This window comes from Ictidomys tridecemlineatus, chromosome 4 (assembly GCF_052094955.1).
Source record: "Ictidomys tridecemlineatus isolate mIctTri1 chromosome 4, mIctTri1.hap1, whole genome shotgun sequence".
In the NCBI taxonomy this organism is placed as follows: Eukaryota; Metazoa; Chordata; class Mammalia; order Rodentia; family Sciuridae; genus Ictidomys; species Ictidomys tridecemlineatus.
In genome coordinates, this window is record NC_135480.1 from 90,987,696 (window position 1) to 91,005,597 (window position 17,902).

Below are 17,902 nucleotides of genomic sequence, written 5' to 3' on the forward strand. Positions count from 1 at the left end.
TCCTTTTAGAAATCTTCCATCCACTGATCCACTGGACTTTCCATATACACACCTGTTCCCTGACTTAATCCACACTTGTGTTTGTTGAAGTTGGAGTTGAGTATCTTCTTTCTACCCTACTGTAAAACCTCATTGCAATATTTCCATAAAGTCTGCCTTACCATCTTTAATTAGAGTGTCATGGAATATTTTTCATTAACACTGGATATACAACTGGAGTGCATTTTCCATTTCTCTTGCATTTGGATTTGGCTGTTTGACTAAGTCTAGAAGCAAAATGTGAGCAAGAGTGAGCTGTGCTGGGACCCAGCCTGGCCTAGGAATCCTGCAGTAAAAACCCTGTCAGCCTGGATCTCTGAATATCAGCATGAAGCAGCTTTACTCCAACTGGGAAATTTCCAGGCTTGATGTATGAGTACATTTATTGTATGAGGTCTTTGTCTGAATTTTTTGTAAGTGCATCCTAACTTATCTTAAATAATAAAACAAAACATAAAGTCTTAAAGAGGGATGCTGCTGTAACAAAGCCTAAACTCTGTGGAACAGACTTAGAAGCAAAGTGAAGGTTTCTGAAATTCAGACAGCAGTGCATATTCTAGGATGATAGTGAAACACTTGGTTAAGTCTACTGACCTTGGATAACTAAGTGTTCTGACAGTTTACAGTTCCAGGGGAGATATTTGAGAGGAGTGAGAACATTCGTGTATATTAACTTCTTCTTGTTGTGTTTAAAAGATATTACAAGGAGAAGGTGAGGTTACAACAGACCTGAGTAGTTTGCAGGCAGAACTTGCAAAATGCCAATGACTTGTTCTCAAAAAAAAAGACAAGACTAAAGGGACTTGGCAACAGAGATCCATAACTTCTTCTCTTTACAAAGAGAGCCAGAGACCCAGTGCTGTGGCACGGACCAGATCAAGAGTGCTGCCTGTTAAGGTCTGTAGACAAGTCAAAATAACACGTGGTATTTTGCCAGAGAAATGTTAGAGTTCGTAAACAGGTCTGGATGGTGCCTGGCAAAATGCCAGAGGGAGTGGTTTGAGAAGTAACAAAAGCAAGCCATTAAGTGTGGCGATTCCTTATTGGTTGACTGATGTATCTAGTTTATGCTAATTAAGATAAGCTGTGCAAAATGTATAAATAGCTCTGTTGTCCTACAATAAACGGCTTCCATTCCTGCTGCATCAACGTACACAAGTTATTCGTGACCCCCCCCCCCCCCCCCCCCCCCCCCCGTTATTTTAATGCAGCCGGACTGCGGCAGCTGCCATCCCTCCCAAGTCCTCCTTCCAGTAGTGGCATTAAGGTAGGTTCCATAAATTAAGGGACAAGTATGGAGACAAAGCAGGGATAAGAATTTATTCTAGGAGAGAAACTTGACTTGGATGTTCAAAAACAGAAGGGACTGGAAGCATAAATAAGAAGTTCTAAATTTTAAGGTTATTGTTTTATCAAACTACCAAAACACACACACACACACACACACACACACACACACACACGGATCCTATATTAGAAAAGCTTGTCTGTCCAAGTCAATGTTCAATGTACAATATGTACCAGCATGAAGGCTGTGAAAGGCATGAAGTTCCCAATGAGAACATGCTTTCCAATATTCACTTCATAGCTGTGGGATTTATTGTACAAGGAAGAATAAGTGCCATAGATGGAGCGTGGGCCATAGAAAACAATGTCCCCATGGGATAGAGCCAGGACAAAGGATTCATAGCACCTGCCCATCAGGGTGTAAACCTGGGAATTGCAATGTGTTCTATATTTCTTACATGTTCTGAATTAGAGTTTTAATGAAAATTATGCAAGTATCCTGCCTGTTTGTTCATCTATCTCTCTCATTTATCTGTAATAATATGCAAATATGTACACACATTGATAATGTGTGGGGAAGTGGAAATGAAGGAAGCAGACAACTTGTTTTTTTATTTTTTCATTTTTTAAAATTTTTTGTTCCTAAATGTCCAGGTTCTGATGATGACTACATTACTTACACTATCTGGACACGAACTGGCTGTTGTAATTAAAAGATATTCTATACTATTTCCTTTGCATAGGGACCTAAAGGCATTCTACCTATGGGTGGTAACATGAAAATTAATTTTTAGCAACCAGAAGGACAATTGTGGCAAAAATTTCTAGTCCTTCATCAGAACCATTTCCAGCTCTTCCTGAGAAAATATCCAGTCTGCCTTGTAGTTGAAACCCTGAAATTTCAAACTGTTAGCAAAAGATAGTCATCAGCCTCATCAACCATGTACCAACGAAGTAGCTGCTGCCTTGCCTCTTTGGTAATAGCTCAAAAGCAAGAAAGTCCTTTAGTAACTAAGCCAAAGACACCTTACAGCTCTCTAGGAATGTTAAGTTCTCTCTTACCTCTCAAATGAAGATAGCACTTTTCCATAGAATTATTATATGCACCTCTGTAGTGATTCTCATTTAAGGAATATTGTTAAATCTATCTTCGACTTCTTTTGTCTAATCAGTGCCAATTCTCTTACAGCCAAGGAAGAAGTCATCAGCCACGGCATGGCTCCCGAACAGTAGATGTCAATAAAAAGACAAGGCCAAGAGATGAGAACAGCTCTGTTTGTGAACACAGGATGGAGACTCACCTGGAGTTACCAGAAATAGCTAGCAATGGATTCATAGTAGTTATGAAGAAAAGGAAGGCTACAGTTTGAATGTGGTATGTTTCCTCTGAACTTCATGTACTTTAATCTACATTGTGAGGTAATAAGTGGGTGCAAATTTACTCTGACTATGGTGTTTAGAAGTGGGGCCTTCTAAAGGTAGGGCCATCAGGGTAGAGCCCCTTTGATTGAATACTGGTGGCTTTTTATGAAGAGAGGGTGAGACCAGGTGACACACACAAAAGCATGCTTCCTGTCTTACCACATGTTGCCTTGTGGTGCCTTAGGACTCTACCAGAGCCAAGACTGTCAGCAGATGTGGCCCTTCAACCTTGGACCTCCGAAACTGTGAGCCAAAATAAACATCATTTTTAAAAACAACTTTCCCAATTTGTTGTTATTGTGCTATTAACAAGAGAAAATGAACCAAGACAAGGACCATTATAAAACAATAAACATTTTATAATAAGCTGCTAGAGTTCAGGAACACTGGATCAAACTGGTCTTATTGGTATGTGCTGCATCAAATCTAACTGCTGTGTGAAGCCCTGACAGGTACTGGGTGGGCATTTAGCTGACATTTATCTATGATAGTGATATAGCCCCTCTCTCTTTCCTTTCCTTTCACAATCACAAGACAGGTGAATCATGCCTTTTTCTGTATTACATGTAGCTGGAGTACAGAGGAGTACACTAACTGTACTGTTTCATAAGAGAATAAAGAGATTTCATGTTCATAATTCAAAATTGCCCCACCTAAAATCGTGTCAGCAGCAGTATCTCAGCCATGAAGGAAACACAGTGTGAGCGCTCCATTCACTCAGTTATTTGCCTCCCATTCTTTCTTGCATATGCATTCACATTTGTAATTGCCATTTACAGTGTGAAAAGAATCATATTAGAAAACAGTCTATAGACTCATTTTTGGTATCATTTATTGATTTAAATATTTTATAAGTGACAGTTTGAACTTTTAAGGTAAATAAATGCATGACTTAGACAGTTTTGTAATGAATTATGTAAATATAACACACACATACACTGTTATTTCCACTTTTTTTTCAGAAGAATCCCATGTTATCATCACTCATTTTTCATATACAAATTCACCTTTTTCTGCAGTCTGTACTTTACAAAGACTCTTGTGTCAAAAACATGCTATTTACATTGTGCATGATGTAGAATAATCACAAATAAACAAATGAATAAAATAGGTGGTAGTGAAAAACAAAGAAGATATAGTGAACGTTTATAATTCTATAAATACTTATGTCCTTTTACATGTACTATTTATTCTGAAAATTCTAGTGAAATGAGGCATATTTGATCATTTTAATTGGAAAAGATTTCTCTAAACTCATATTACTGGATAAAAGAAAATATTTTAAAATATAATATGAAACACCAAATGAGACTTTTTAAAATTAATGGTACAGGTTTAAGAGATGCATTCATTTTTTAAAAAATGAAAAAATAACTTGACATTTCAAAATATGTGCAATTTAACCATGCCCTACATATATATTAGTATATTTACCTGGCATTATTTGATGAGATTATAATTTCAGTTTGTGATAACTAGATTGCTAAAAGAAATGATTCACAAGTATGATCTGTTAGCAAAATAGCAGATGTACATTATTATTTACATAGCAAGCCAAGCCAAAAATTTAGACCTGTGAAACTGCAGCAAACCAATTGGCCAAAATGTTAAAACAACTCGAGTATCTGGTTAGATAAAAACTATCCCATGCAGAGGAAGCTAATGAAGGCCAAGCACATTATAACTATGTGTTTTTATTAAGTTGGGAAACCTACTTACTGTTATGTAGTGCCTGAATGTTTGATGGAAACGCATTGGCAGTTTATTTTATGCACTGAAATTAGCAGGAGAAGTTTGATATATAAAGAACTGTTTGGGAAATGAGACCCTTTGGTTTTGTAAAGTGGCTACTCACAGTTGAAGAGTCAGAATTCAGGTAGGTTGATTTTCAAATGAAGAATGATATGCATTATTTCTGAAATGCACTTGATTGGTAAATTTTAAAAGCATAATGAGACAGTTTTGCTACTTGATTACGAATTTTATAATGTAGTTACAGGAGCTTTAGACCTTTCCAAGGCAAAACTCTCTATGTTTTTCTAAATAAGGAAATAGCTGTTCATTCAACTCTAATTGAAACAAAATCAGAAAGTAATTTATGTCCATGGACCGTTTTTCTATTGAACCTGACATTCCTAGGGGTCTAAACCTGTCATGATGATGTGAAATAATTTCTGCACAGTTGGATTAATTTTTGCTCCAGATTCTTGAAGGTGGTGAGTTAGTATCTTGCAGATTTTGCCCATTTGGGCCTTAGATATACATCCAGAGGAAGCAACAAAACAGAGAAATAAATGGGACTTTGGATCACAGTTGTTCAAGTTCCACCTTAATTTCTTCCATTTTCCTCATATATATTTCTTCTATTTTTAGAATTATGATTAAAAATATTTCCCTAAGTAAATAAAAATGGTAAAGGTATTGAAAGTCATATTTCTTCATTTGAATAAGTATTGATATTACTATAATTTCAAGACAAAGTCTTTATTTTTAAGAAGAATTACAGGAAGAAGACAAAAAGCATCTTCACATGCTTTTTATATGGTGGCTGCCCTTTCCCCCAAAATTTCTAAATAAATTAGTCAGGATGAAATAAATAAATTGATAAGTGTTATATTCCCTTTCAAAAATTTTTAATTTTCTGAAATTTTCAAACTCCTTCCTTTGACTACTTGATCTGCTAAAGATTTTTGAAGTACATAAATAGGAAATGAGAATTAAAATTCAAAGGGTTTTTGAAGCATATTTTGAAGCATATTTTTCCAAAAAGGAAAAAAGGCATAATATTCCTATATGATTTTCAATTAAAGAACACAAATGAATTTATGGAGAAAACTTATTAAGTAGTTTGAATATAATATTAATATAATTACATAAAGTATGAAAAATTTAGATTTGGAGAATTAAAGACTTTTAAAATCTTATTCAAGACTTGCTCAAGTTATTATAATGTTGCAGGGAAGAAGTTTCCTAAAATTACTCTTTTGTCTTCCTCATTATTTCTCTTTTAAATTTGATCTTTGACTTATTTTCCTTTATAAATAAAATTATTTTCCTTTATAAGTAAAATATTTCAATTTCAGACTTAACTGGCTCTGTAAAATAAATGGCTTTGGATTGATTTGTTAATGATTGATCCCTTGATACATCATAAAATGATTGAAGCTATGTCTTTTTACGTCTAAGAACATGGCAATTTGTGAATTCTTATGAACAAGTCAAAATTGTGGACAAAACAGCTATCTGAATATAGACTAAAATCTCAGACACAGATAACAAATGTGGAATATTTTTATACAATAGAGTATTGCTTTTTCAGTAGAGGAGACTTATAGAATCGAAGACAAATGTTTAGAGACTCTCAAAAAGCACCTCAAAACATGGTGCCCTGCCAAGCAGAGTTACAGAGGGTATCCAGGAAGAAATAAAGGACAACCATTCACTCTAAAGAGCCAGTGAAATCAAGCTGCATCTGGCATTTCCTTCTTATTGGAAACTACTTTTCAGAAAATAGTTGCCCTAAAAATAAAAAAGTCTTCTATTTCAATCTTTAGCAGTACAATACCCAAGCAAGAAAATTTTACTTCTCAAAAATCAGAAAATTTTTCTAAATTAATACATTTATAGGTGCTAAAGATAGGAGATTTTTCAAAAAATAGTTGACCCTCATACTACTTGAGAAAGTGTTTAAATTCAGTGAAAAAGAACACACATATAATCTTATAGACCCATGTTTCTCTTAACTGACAAACCTGCTGAAGCTAAAGTCCAGATTTTCTTAGTCACTTCTATTCCCAAATGCTCTCTGCTAAGTGCTCACCTTTTCTTCCTTACCTTCCTTCCTCATAAGTCCATAAAGGTTTCAGTATGTGAAAGTGGAAAAGGAAGGTCCCAGCCCAAATAGTAAAATACTATTGCCATGTACCTTTTAAGAGCTAGAGAGAAACAGAGAAAGAAGCAAGAGAGAGAAGAAAGGAAAGAAGGGAGGAAGGGAGGGAGGAAATGAAATAAAGAGGAGCTAAGGATGCTGACAAGATTTAAAGCACTAATTGCACAAAATACCAATATGTATTTGCTAAGAGTCTTATTCAGAAATAATAACAAACTCTATTAACATTCAAGTTACAACCAACCTTGATATTTGGATTCTAGCATGGTATCTCATTAGCATAAAGCCTATACTAATGCCTAATTAGATTGTACAGCATATATTGATAGAAGGCATAGTACCAAGTTTTGCAAGAAAAGAATTTATGCTTCTACAGGCATATATAATGTGAGAAGCTCTTTTGTTCCTTTAAATATTCATTCTGATTAGAATACTTATTAAGTTTCTTAATTTTATCTGAATTTTGACATGCTGAGCCTCATTGTGACATTTTGTTAAGTATGAATACTGTGGTTTAAAAATTTTAGAATCAATTATCAATATTTTCAGCTTTATCCTTGATTACAAGGTTGGACTATGACATACTTTTAATGTCAGCAAAGTTTGTTTTTCTCTCCATTTTCTTTCTCTGTTGCATATCCACTGAATTAAACTAAATATTTCATATATTCTCATAAATAGTACACCTCCCATAGTCAGATAATCATTTGCATTTTGGTAGGAGAATAAAGAAGAGTTCTAAGGATCAAAAGTAAAAGCAATGAGCACCCATTATTCCAGGTCACTGAGTTACATAACAAATGAAAGGGATGGATTTTACAAGTGCCTGGTGACATACTTGAAACAAATTAAAAAGATAGGAATAATAATTTTGGCTGCCATCCAATAATAATTATCTTTACATAGGAGCAAAAATTAAAAAAAATTTCTAAAATTCCCCCTGAATTATTTTAGGTAATTATAGAGTTCTCTAGGTTATCTAGATTTTTTTTATGGCTAGTGTTTATCTTACATCAGAGATTGTATGTCTCCTTGACAATACTCTTTAGTCAAAGACTATAAAAGCAATTTATCTGAGAGTCCAAGTCAAGCCTATTGGTTTCTATCTGGTAACTTATACCAATAAACTCTAGAGGAAGAGCTTCATGGTGTTGGCAAATTAACCTACTAATTTATTGCTTCATTTTGGATTTTAGCTTAAAGTGCTCAAAAAAAAAAAAAAGATTTTTATAGGCAAATACAGTGATCCAGATCACCCCAGTCTCAGAAGAAAGTCACATTTTTCCCCCCTAGCCTTGAAAGTTAGCAATGCTAAATACAAGGGACACAGCAGTAGAACTGCTCCAGGAACTAAGCTTTGATTAGTAGGAAAATGCCTAGTTTTTTGCTAGTCAGAAATAATTTAAGATCTGAATATTAACTGACTTCAAAAGAAATTTTATTCTGGGCAGTTTGAAAATCTTTGCTGTATATAATGTGAACAGGTCTGAATACTATATTATGTACTGTTATCCCTTAACCCTTATACTATTTAAAACTTGTTTAATATGTAAAGCATAAAAATGTTGTCAATTTTGCAAACCATGGCTCAATGCCACAATTCTTAAATTTCTCTTATTTGTAACATCTTTTAGATCTTTTTTTCTGTAACAAATGGAAAATATGGATGAGAAAAATCAATGAAATATAATTCAAATTTAGGTATTATCGCCAGAGTATGGAACCCAAAGGAACCCAGCAATAAAACAAATTTCTTTCTTATTGCTGAAGAACTTGATATATGTAGAAAACTTCCAAAAGTCTCTAAAATTCTGAGTTTGTATGTAAATTGACTCTTTTCAGCACAATGAATCTTTGTCCTGGTTTATCTTTGTCACTGATAATTCTGATTAAAAATTGTTTAGATTTGTTTTCCCCTTTAAAATTTTCCATTTTAGACAAACATTGCACAAATTATCTAGTTATAGCTGAGTGGAAAATGTTTAAATGATAAGAAATTACCTAATAACTTTTAAATTTGGAAGACTGAGGGTACATCTTAATCTCTACCAAGGTTCACCATCAAATGCTGTAGTGTGATTCTCTCCCCAGCTCAAAACTCTCTGGAGTAGCATCCCTGGAAAGAGGGATTGTCTTGGGGGTACCTGTCTTGTTCTGTTAGCAGGCAAAGCCCAATCTAAGAAGAGCATGAAGAAGAATATAGAATATTGTTTAATCCCGCCCCCCCCCCCCGCCCATTTTTTTTATAGGTTTCAGGACACAAAAATATTTTCTGAACTTAGTGATTAAATTTCCCAACTGGGAGAAGATATAATTCCCATAATATCAGGGGAAAAAAACATAAAATACAGTCTTCACACTGAATGTTAGTTCAGCCAAACATATTATAGAAGGGGAAATATGTTTTGGTTTAATATCACTTGTACACTGAATACTGTTCTTTTGTGCTGATTCTATCAGGCCTTTCTGTGACATATGGAAAGCCAGTATGTAGCCTTCTTTGTTCCTTGCATCCAGATGTTCTGACACTTTCACACACCTTCATCATTGCAACCTAAACTGGTTCTATTTGCCACCTTCAGAGATTTGCTATTTATAGCTCTGTGAGTTTCTAATCCCAGTTTCAGTAAGATGTGCAGCTGCAGAGAGGTTGGCAATACCTCTTAAGATGACTGAAAAAGCTGGTGAAGGTTTTTTTGTTTATTTCTTATTTTTTTCTTCTTTTCTTTTTTTTAAAAAATAAGAGTAACCACTCATCAAATAAATCATTTGGATTCCATTATCACAGGTGTCTATTAAGGAAAATGCCTCTCCTAAGAGTCTCCCTTCTGAAAAAAAAATCAGTCTCTTTGCTAAGTTTCATCTAAAGCACCTGCTCAGTCCACTCCACCATCCACCCCTTTCTCCTGAATTTGATGTATGATTGACGGGCAGCAAAATATAAAGACTGTCTTCAGAAAGTGAGTTGATATGAAGAAGCAATTTTGTACAGTTCTGATTTTATCCCAATTATTTCTTTCCTGTCCCACTTATATACAATGACATTTTATAGACCATAATAAAAATATTGTTTAGCAGAAGCTTTTCTTTATCTCCAAACAGAGACAAGACCAAGAGGAAGATTGAATATAAACTAAAACTTTCATTTTTAAAATATATGCATTATAAGAATCAAAAACAAGCTACTTCTTAGGCTTGCCATTTGGATTTTGCTTTTCCTTTTGGCTTTCAAAAAATAAACAACAGTACTTAGATCTGACATTAAGAATGACCTGATCAGAAACTAGATGGATTAAGTAGAAGGGCAAATTCAATATAATTTAGTGAATTCAAATTAAGTATTTTTCATTATTTATTAACACAAAAAAGAATACTTATAAAGGACTTAAGCTTTCATTGACGTGCAAAAGGAAATTGTCAAGACTTTTTGTTTTGATGGAGCAGTTTTCCAAATTATGGGCAAGAGGATGCTAAGTTAAGCTTTGTCATTGGAAATAGGAAGGTAAAGGTAAAAAATGAGCAAACCTATCTACCATTCTAATTCTAATCAAGTTTAGATTCTTGATTAGGGATCAGTTTACTGATCTAGGCAAAGGAACCTTATTTATTTAGATGTTTGGGGATGAATCTCAGTTTATATGCTAATAATTATCTGATGTTTAGACATTGCTCATTGTAATGTAAGTTTACCAGTGCTTTTAACTGCAATCCCAATGCATTGTTCTATATGATGGAATTTAACAATTAAAGGACTAATTATTACTGACAATACTGCATGTCTTTAAATTATATTTAAAAAAACTAAAAACATAAATTATTCAATTTGAAATTTGTAAGATTTAGTGCTTCCTCAATATTACCACAAGACCATTTCAGACATTGGTTAATTATACTACAGATGACTTCAGCCAATAATATCTGAAGTGAAAATACTATTATAATTTAAACGTTTGTGTAGCTATCACGGAGAATAGTCATAGTGAGCTGTTTTTATTTTCAATCTTTCTAGACTTATCAAATCAACATTTGAATTATTTTTTCCCAAGTCCCATTTACATTTTTAAAGACTACTTTCTCAATCAGTTCTTCCAACCTATGCTCTACCCATATTCATTCATCCTTAACTTGCTCCTTATTATTTTACATACAAAGACCCAAAGATTTGGGTAACATTACAAGTAACATACAAATCTCTTTGAGAGGAATAGAAATCATATTATGATAGGTATTTTTAAAATTATACACCAGAAATAATCTGATGGGAATATACTGATTGTTTTATAGCATGTTTGCAAATGTATAACTTCTGAGAGAGACTGATCATGTCATTTGCTCAAATATTTTTTTATGAGTCATCATGTGCTGTTCATTTTACTACAGAACAGTGAATATCTGTTAAAAGTCCAAACCAGCTGTATTATTGCTTATATGAAATGTGTCTTATTTTCCCAAAGGTTCTATGAAGTGCACAGGAGTGCAAGTGTCATATGGCATCATCACCATGGCTTAAATTATTGCTTTTAAAATAGTTATAGGTATTGCTAAGAAAGTCACTTTTAGATGAATGTACAATTCAATGTGAAAAGTACATAGTGAGATTAAGTAGTAAGATGGTGTCTTTTTGTAATGAAGTTAAAATATTCAGACATAGGCTGTCATTTCAACATTTGCTTTTGTGTCCTAAAGTTCATAGCTTACACCTGGGTGGCGAGGATCAGCAACTGTGATGTACTGCACAGCTCTGGCAATAATTAAGACAACTGCGCCATAGCTAGTGTGCCTGATAGCCCTAATAGTGAGCAATATTCATCCCTCATGCTTATCAGTGTTGATGTCTATCTCTAATAAGTTTGAAGATTCATGTGTGGAAACAGACTATAAATTTGAAACCAAAGCTAAAATTAAAATTTGTGAAAGAAATAATGGCATGAAGCCCAGAGTGTTTAACTTTGCAAAGCAACGACAAATGAAATAATATATTGCTATCTCAGTCAATTTGTGTTTACTCCTAGTAATTGAGATTATTTGCATATTCTTCAACGATTCCCAAATCTGGCTATATGTTAGCATTATCTAGAGTGATATTCTACATGCAGATTCCTAGGCCCTACCTGAAACCTACTGAATCCAAATCTCTGAAGGTAAAGTCCAGTAATTTATTTTTCTAAAACTTCCTAGGTAATTCTTGTGAAGCCAGCCAGATACTTTCAAGAAGATTAATTGGACCATTGAACTTTGTCATTTCTTAGTAAGGATGGAATAGCAATGAGGTTCTTGACTGAAGCTGTGATCTGGTCATATTAGAAATAAAAAACAAACTTGACGTCTCTACCATCCCAAGTCCTCCCAAATGCATTACTCCTTAATCATGTAACATCTACATTCAACAAACACATACACACAAACTAAGAATATTCATTACTTTATAAAGCTAGTTTACAGCATGAGATTAGCTGTGATTATCCCTGTGTTATAAACATATCAATGACTATATTATTTGTTTAACTTTGCTTTCATGAAGTGTGAAAAGAAACAAAGGGACAAAAAAGTTTCAGGACAGTTAATACTTAGGTTTCAATTGTTTGAAACAAGTGTGAGGAAGGAATTTTGCACACTATCTCAATATTCTCTGGCAAGATTATGTTAATCTGTATATTTGACATCATTGGATGCTTTACATTCACCACCACAAGGATCCTGAAATTGACCCACAGGTAGGCTCAATGTGCTCATTTAACAATAAATATTTTTCACCACGTTAACACAATTGATGTACACTTTAAATCAGTTGGTTGTGGATTAGTTATATTCATATCAAAAGCTGCCCATAAAACCATCATTTGGACTAGACTGTGTTGTATTTTAATAAGTCAATCCTTCTTGCATCAGGATTTGGGGGCTATTTCTAACAGGATATGCCCACAGAATCCTCTGAAATGACAAAATTTTAGTAGCTGGAGTTCTATAATAATAGAAATAACTAAGCTATGATATGAGGCTTGCTTCTTGGAGTTGAGTTTCTATGTTTTGTTAGCTAGAGGCATCTGGTGCTGCCCAAAGCATATTCAGAGTCATGTATAATTAATGACAAAGGAACATTCAGAGAAGCTGCATGAAGTGCTTGGAGTCAGATTGTATCTTGAAGAAAGAGCAGAGGAGAAATTGCAGATGTAAGCAGTGCCCCAGCATATTGACAAAGGGTAGTCATTGTTACTCAGACCTGGCACCAGGTGGCTTCATCTACCTGAATCAAGCATCAGCAACTCTTTCTGTGGTCACATCAGGTTCAAAAGTGGGGAGAGACAATGGTGTTTGGTACAGTCAGGCTTGAGGGGGTGAGATTGTTTCTCGTGATGGTATGATGTAAGAGAGGCTCAGGGGTAGGCTTGGTCTTGCAAAAAAAAATGCACAAGAAGAAACCTATTTATAGAATTTTTACTTTCTACCCTAATCATCCACAACACTTGCCTTCAGTAAGTCAGGAACCCAAGGAGCCTGCAACACATATATTCAATGATGGTCATAATCTTGAGCTTCCTCCTGATACTTCACAACTTCAGCACACTATTTTGGTTGGCAGCAATACAATTTTGTACAAAACACATGGTTGTGGTTTCCCAAATTCTCTCTGCGGGTTTTTTGTCTATCAATTTATTTTTGCTGCATGTTGGAACACTCTGGAGGAATTTACAAACTTGAAAGTCTTGCTGCACTTGTGAATGAGATCTTGTTTGTTATCATCTTATTCTGCTTTGTTTTATTCTGGAAAGGCATACACTTTCACACTGTCCTGACACCATTGTCACTGGAGGAAAGGAGGAAGTGTGAGACTATGAGAACTAGCATTTGAAGTGCTGAATCCATACACCCATTCCCCAATCTCAGGCACCAGCAACTGTCTCAGAGTCACAGTAGGTCACAGCTCACTGGACTTCACACATAATAAGGTATTAAAAGGGAATCCCAAAATAATTTAAAATATAACAGAAAAGATGAATATAGAGGCAGATTTTATAAAGTTGAGTCATGTTACACAGTAAAAAGACCCAATTGATGTGTTTCTGAGGCCATATTACCCTTTTATTATGGCTGATGTTACCTGATTATTAAGGTTCACAAAGCAGACACTGTGCAGTAAGTTCTGAGTAAATATGTGGGGATTTTGATTTCTTTTAATTATGGATTTATTTGTAAAGATCGGCACTCTCTACATTCTCTCCACACTAATGCCAGAGTGAAACCTTGATACTGATGGGTAGTTGAAAAGGGCCTTCTCTAAGTCAGCTGTTTTTAAAAATATTAAAACAGGGAAGCTACGGGTGCCAGGTTATATTTTAATATTCCTTCTGGAATGAGTTAAATGCATTACATGAACTTAAGATCACTTGGCTTCTAAGTGAACATCACTTAAACTCCTTTTAATTTGCCACACTAAAATGCATGATGCTTCTAACAGTTTGTAAGTAAATGAGACTACTGTAACAATATTAGACAAAAAAAAATGCCATCACTTGTTATAGTCACATTTCCCAAGGTAGGGGATGTGGACTGCATTTTGCAGGATGAATAAAAATAAATGCTTTTTTTCACAGCTATAATGAAGAGACATTTTACATAGTACCTTGCAAATATATGTAGTAACAGTGTAAGTGTAATAGTCTAATGTACTGTAATAGGTTGGCAAATGATAACAGATTAGACCTTGCCTCAGACTATCTCCAAAAATATATTTAGATTATAGAGTATGAAAAATGTGGTTTACATTCTGTCTGCAATATATAATAGATCTCTGGCATGTTCTTCAATGTGACATTTGTGACAGTATAAATGGCTACTTCTCTATGTAAAATCATATAAACTAATACAGAGTTTGTGATTCTTCTGACAAATTGAGAGTATATACAAAAATTCTTCTCTTGAGCCCTATCTATCACCAGTTCCCAGATAATGGAGTTGATTTTCAATGAATGCTTTTAAAATATAGATATTTCCTATAGATATTCTTAAGTACAGAGAGAATAATCATGTGTTTAGAATAGTCACTTAGACAAATCTTTACAAAAAGCAGATTGAATGATTCCTGGAAGTCTTTTGCAGCCTTATGGTTACAAAACACATTGTTTATCACCAGGACATTTATTGATGAAATATATCATAATAAGCTCTAAACTACCACACAGAGTAAGCAAAAATGACAGTGAGCTTGGCTCTCTCCCATACACCTGGGCTTTAAGAAGCCCCTGACTACAGCTCAGGCATTTTCTAATATTGCCACGAGAATTGAGGTGCTTTCAGCCTGTTCTGCCCATGCTGGCTGTAAACTACTCATTGTCCCCTGTGAAGGAAGTGGGTTAATATCCCAGTCCCTTGAAGCAATCCTTTGTGAATTGTCCTCATGAGAATACCTTGAACCTCTCTCCCAAGGGGTTTAAAAGTGAAAGCTAGGCCCAGGGAAGAATGGGGCAGGCAAGAGTTTAGAGAGATCAATGTCGGTGTCTTGGATTCTTCACATGAAGAGTGCTGCACTAATGTTCTTGTGGACCCCCAGGTGAGAACAGAGTTCAAATTATAAAAGGGGTCACAGTTATAACAAATAGTTGGCACATGTATAAATGTTTTCTTGTTGACACAGAGAACTTAAAAACATTAATTAAGTCTCACAGATTACATTGGAAATTAGTTAACATAGACCTTAGCTGAGTTATGTCACAACTGAATCATAATGCAGCCCAAATCCCTGAACAGAGAAGAATACATTGCATTCAGTAGATGTAATCTACCAATGAATACACCTGTTGGAGTAAGAAAACATTCTCTCCAAGGTTTCAAGGAAGCAAATGCTTCTAGCTCATTCACCTCAATAGAAATTTAGGTTTCATAGCTGATTCAAAATAGGAAAACTCTGGACACACTGTGCTCCTAATATCAGTGTGCACTATAATAATATTTTCATGCAAAGTTGATTACTGGGAACAAGTCTTCATTTTAGCAGAACATGCGAGGGAAACCTGTTGTAACAATGGTGATCATGAGTTCTAAAGATTAGACCTACTTTAATGTTCATGAATATGATTCCATGAAATTAAAACCACATTGAGCAAACTGCAGAAGAACATTTTTTAAAAATCCCAAAGCCATAAAATACATGGTTTTCTTGCTTTGTGTTATGCACTAAGAAACAACATTCTTGGCAAAATGGCAAAATGTCCTGACACTTCTTTGTCAGTAATGCCAGTGTCCAGGAATGTGCTTCTGAGGGTGGCAATCAGCTTAGGAAATATCAACTGAGGAAGGGGAGAGAAGTTACTCACATATCATTTAGTAGGATGCTGTTTATTAGAATGCAGATTAATGTTGAAAAAACTACCCATATACATAAGTGCTAAGTTGAAAAGGGTCCAATGTAACAAAGCATTTGTTTTTAGCTGATATGTATTAGAAAATGGCAAAAGACCTTAATCTTAGTTACAGATACATCTGCGACTAATAAATTCCATTTCCTCTGGACTCCATGCTCCATAAGTTAAGTCTGGAAGATATATTTACTAAGCAGACATACAATGCTTTCTCAGCATCTGAGATCCTTGGTTATATGTATTCTCAGTCCAAGCACTAATCTCTCTAGATAAGTGAAACTATATTAGATTAGTAGGTTAGTATAATGTACCATCAATACAGTAGCAGATTCCAAAAATCTAATAATGTCGTGTGAAATGTAATTATCTAGAAGAAGAGATATGTATAAAAATAGGTAATATCCCTAAAATATTTTGCTGAGTTACAATTCTTCCTGCTGGGAAGTTTACCACACTACCATGATATATGTATGAAATGTCTGTTCAGAAAAAGAAAATTAGAAAATATTCCTCACCTGCCAATTCACTAAATGTAGGAATACATACTCAAAACTGGCTCTCAAAAATGGCACAAACATATAGGGGAAGATACCTATATGCATGACAAACAAGAAAACATGGAGTCTATTTATTGGTTAGTTTTTAAAAGGGCCCATACTCATAATTTATATATATATATATATGTATGTATATATATATATATAAATGATCAAAAACACTCATGTGGATGGACACATCTGGTTTCCCCTCGCCCTCTAGCTTTTCAAGGATTATTGCCTGACATAATACAGAGATTCTGCTGCTTGTCCTCAGCAAAGCATTGAGAGAGGAACCACCTCTTTCCACTCTCCATAGTGACCCATGTTCTGGGCTTGTGCTTTTTGAAGGAGTCTTTGATCTGCAGCAGGTCTCAGAGGCTCGTCTCCCGGAGGAACATGGTGCCAATGTTGTAGGAAACCTTTTTTATTCTCGATGAAGAAAGAGAAGGCTTTGGCTGCTTTGGACCAGTCCTTACCTCCAGGAAATAGCAGATCCCAGGAATTTCTTTTGGGAAGTTGTCTGGAAGCTCTTCACGGGACCGAGGGATGAATGTAAAACTTTCTTCTCGTTTTAATAATCTAAGAAGAAAATATAGGTAACATGGATCAAATAGAAAGGGAAATGTGAATTAAAAAATTCTGACGGCTGAGAAAGCCTATCCATGACTGTGCACACACAAACACCTCTATTGACCTTCATAGGACTCTAGCTATGAAATGCTGACTCAAGAAAGATCCCTTCATGTTATAATGATGATGATGATAAGAAGAACTGCTCAAAATATTTTACTCCTTAAAATATTTATTTTATTTCTTACTGAACAGCGGCCCTTGAAAAATATTTGTTCATATTTGATTTTTTCCCTAAACAAAGGGCTAAGAAAACTGCATAATAAGAAAATTGTATAATACAGGTTTTGTTTTAAACAGGCAGGATTTACTTGTCTGGTTTAAAAACCTGCCTAAATTCTACAGCTTTCCTGTTATGTTTCGTAGACTCTCAATAAACTTTAAATATATGTTCTTTATGTCAAACATGTAACACAAATATTTATATTTGCAGAACATTTTGTGTCTCCAAGTGTCTGTGATATCTGGTTACTGACATCTAGCAATACATATTTTTTAATTTAACCATCACTTATTAGTCACGTAAGTTGACTTGTCCCTTGCAATCACACATAGAGACTTTTCAAAATAGTAACTTTGCAGGGGATTTATTTTTTAAACTTGCCAAGCTCCACGAAAGGTTCTGTTTGATACTCACATTTAAGAATGTAGCTAAACATTTTCACTAAATTCACTCTTTTTGGACTACTTAATGTTTAAGAAAATCTCCTAGATACTCCTAAGAATGTAGTAAGTAGAAC

At 34.6% G+C, this 17,902-nt stretch overlaps 1 protein-coding gene across 1 annotated transcript in view; it reads right to left on the reverse strand.

The window, feature by feature from the left end:
• Positions 1-3,563: 3,563 nt before the first annotated feature.
• Gucy1a2 (guanylate cyclase 1 soluble subunit alpha 2) overlaps positions 3,564-17,902 on the reverse strand; it is a 277,284-nt gene continuing 262,945 nt past the window's right edge. The window contains exon 8 of the mRNA XM_078046945.1: positions 3,564-17,111. Coding sequence (XP_077903071.1) covers positions 16,904-17,111 — 208 coding nt within the window. The 3' untranslated portion in view covers positions 3,564-16,903. The remainder of the gene's footprint in view (positions 17,112-17,902) is intronic.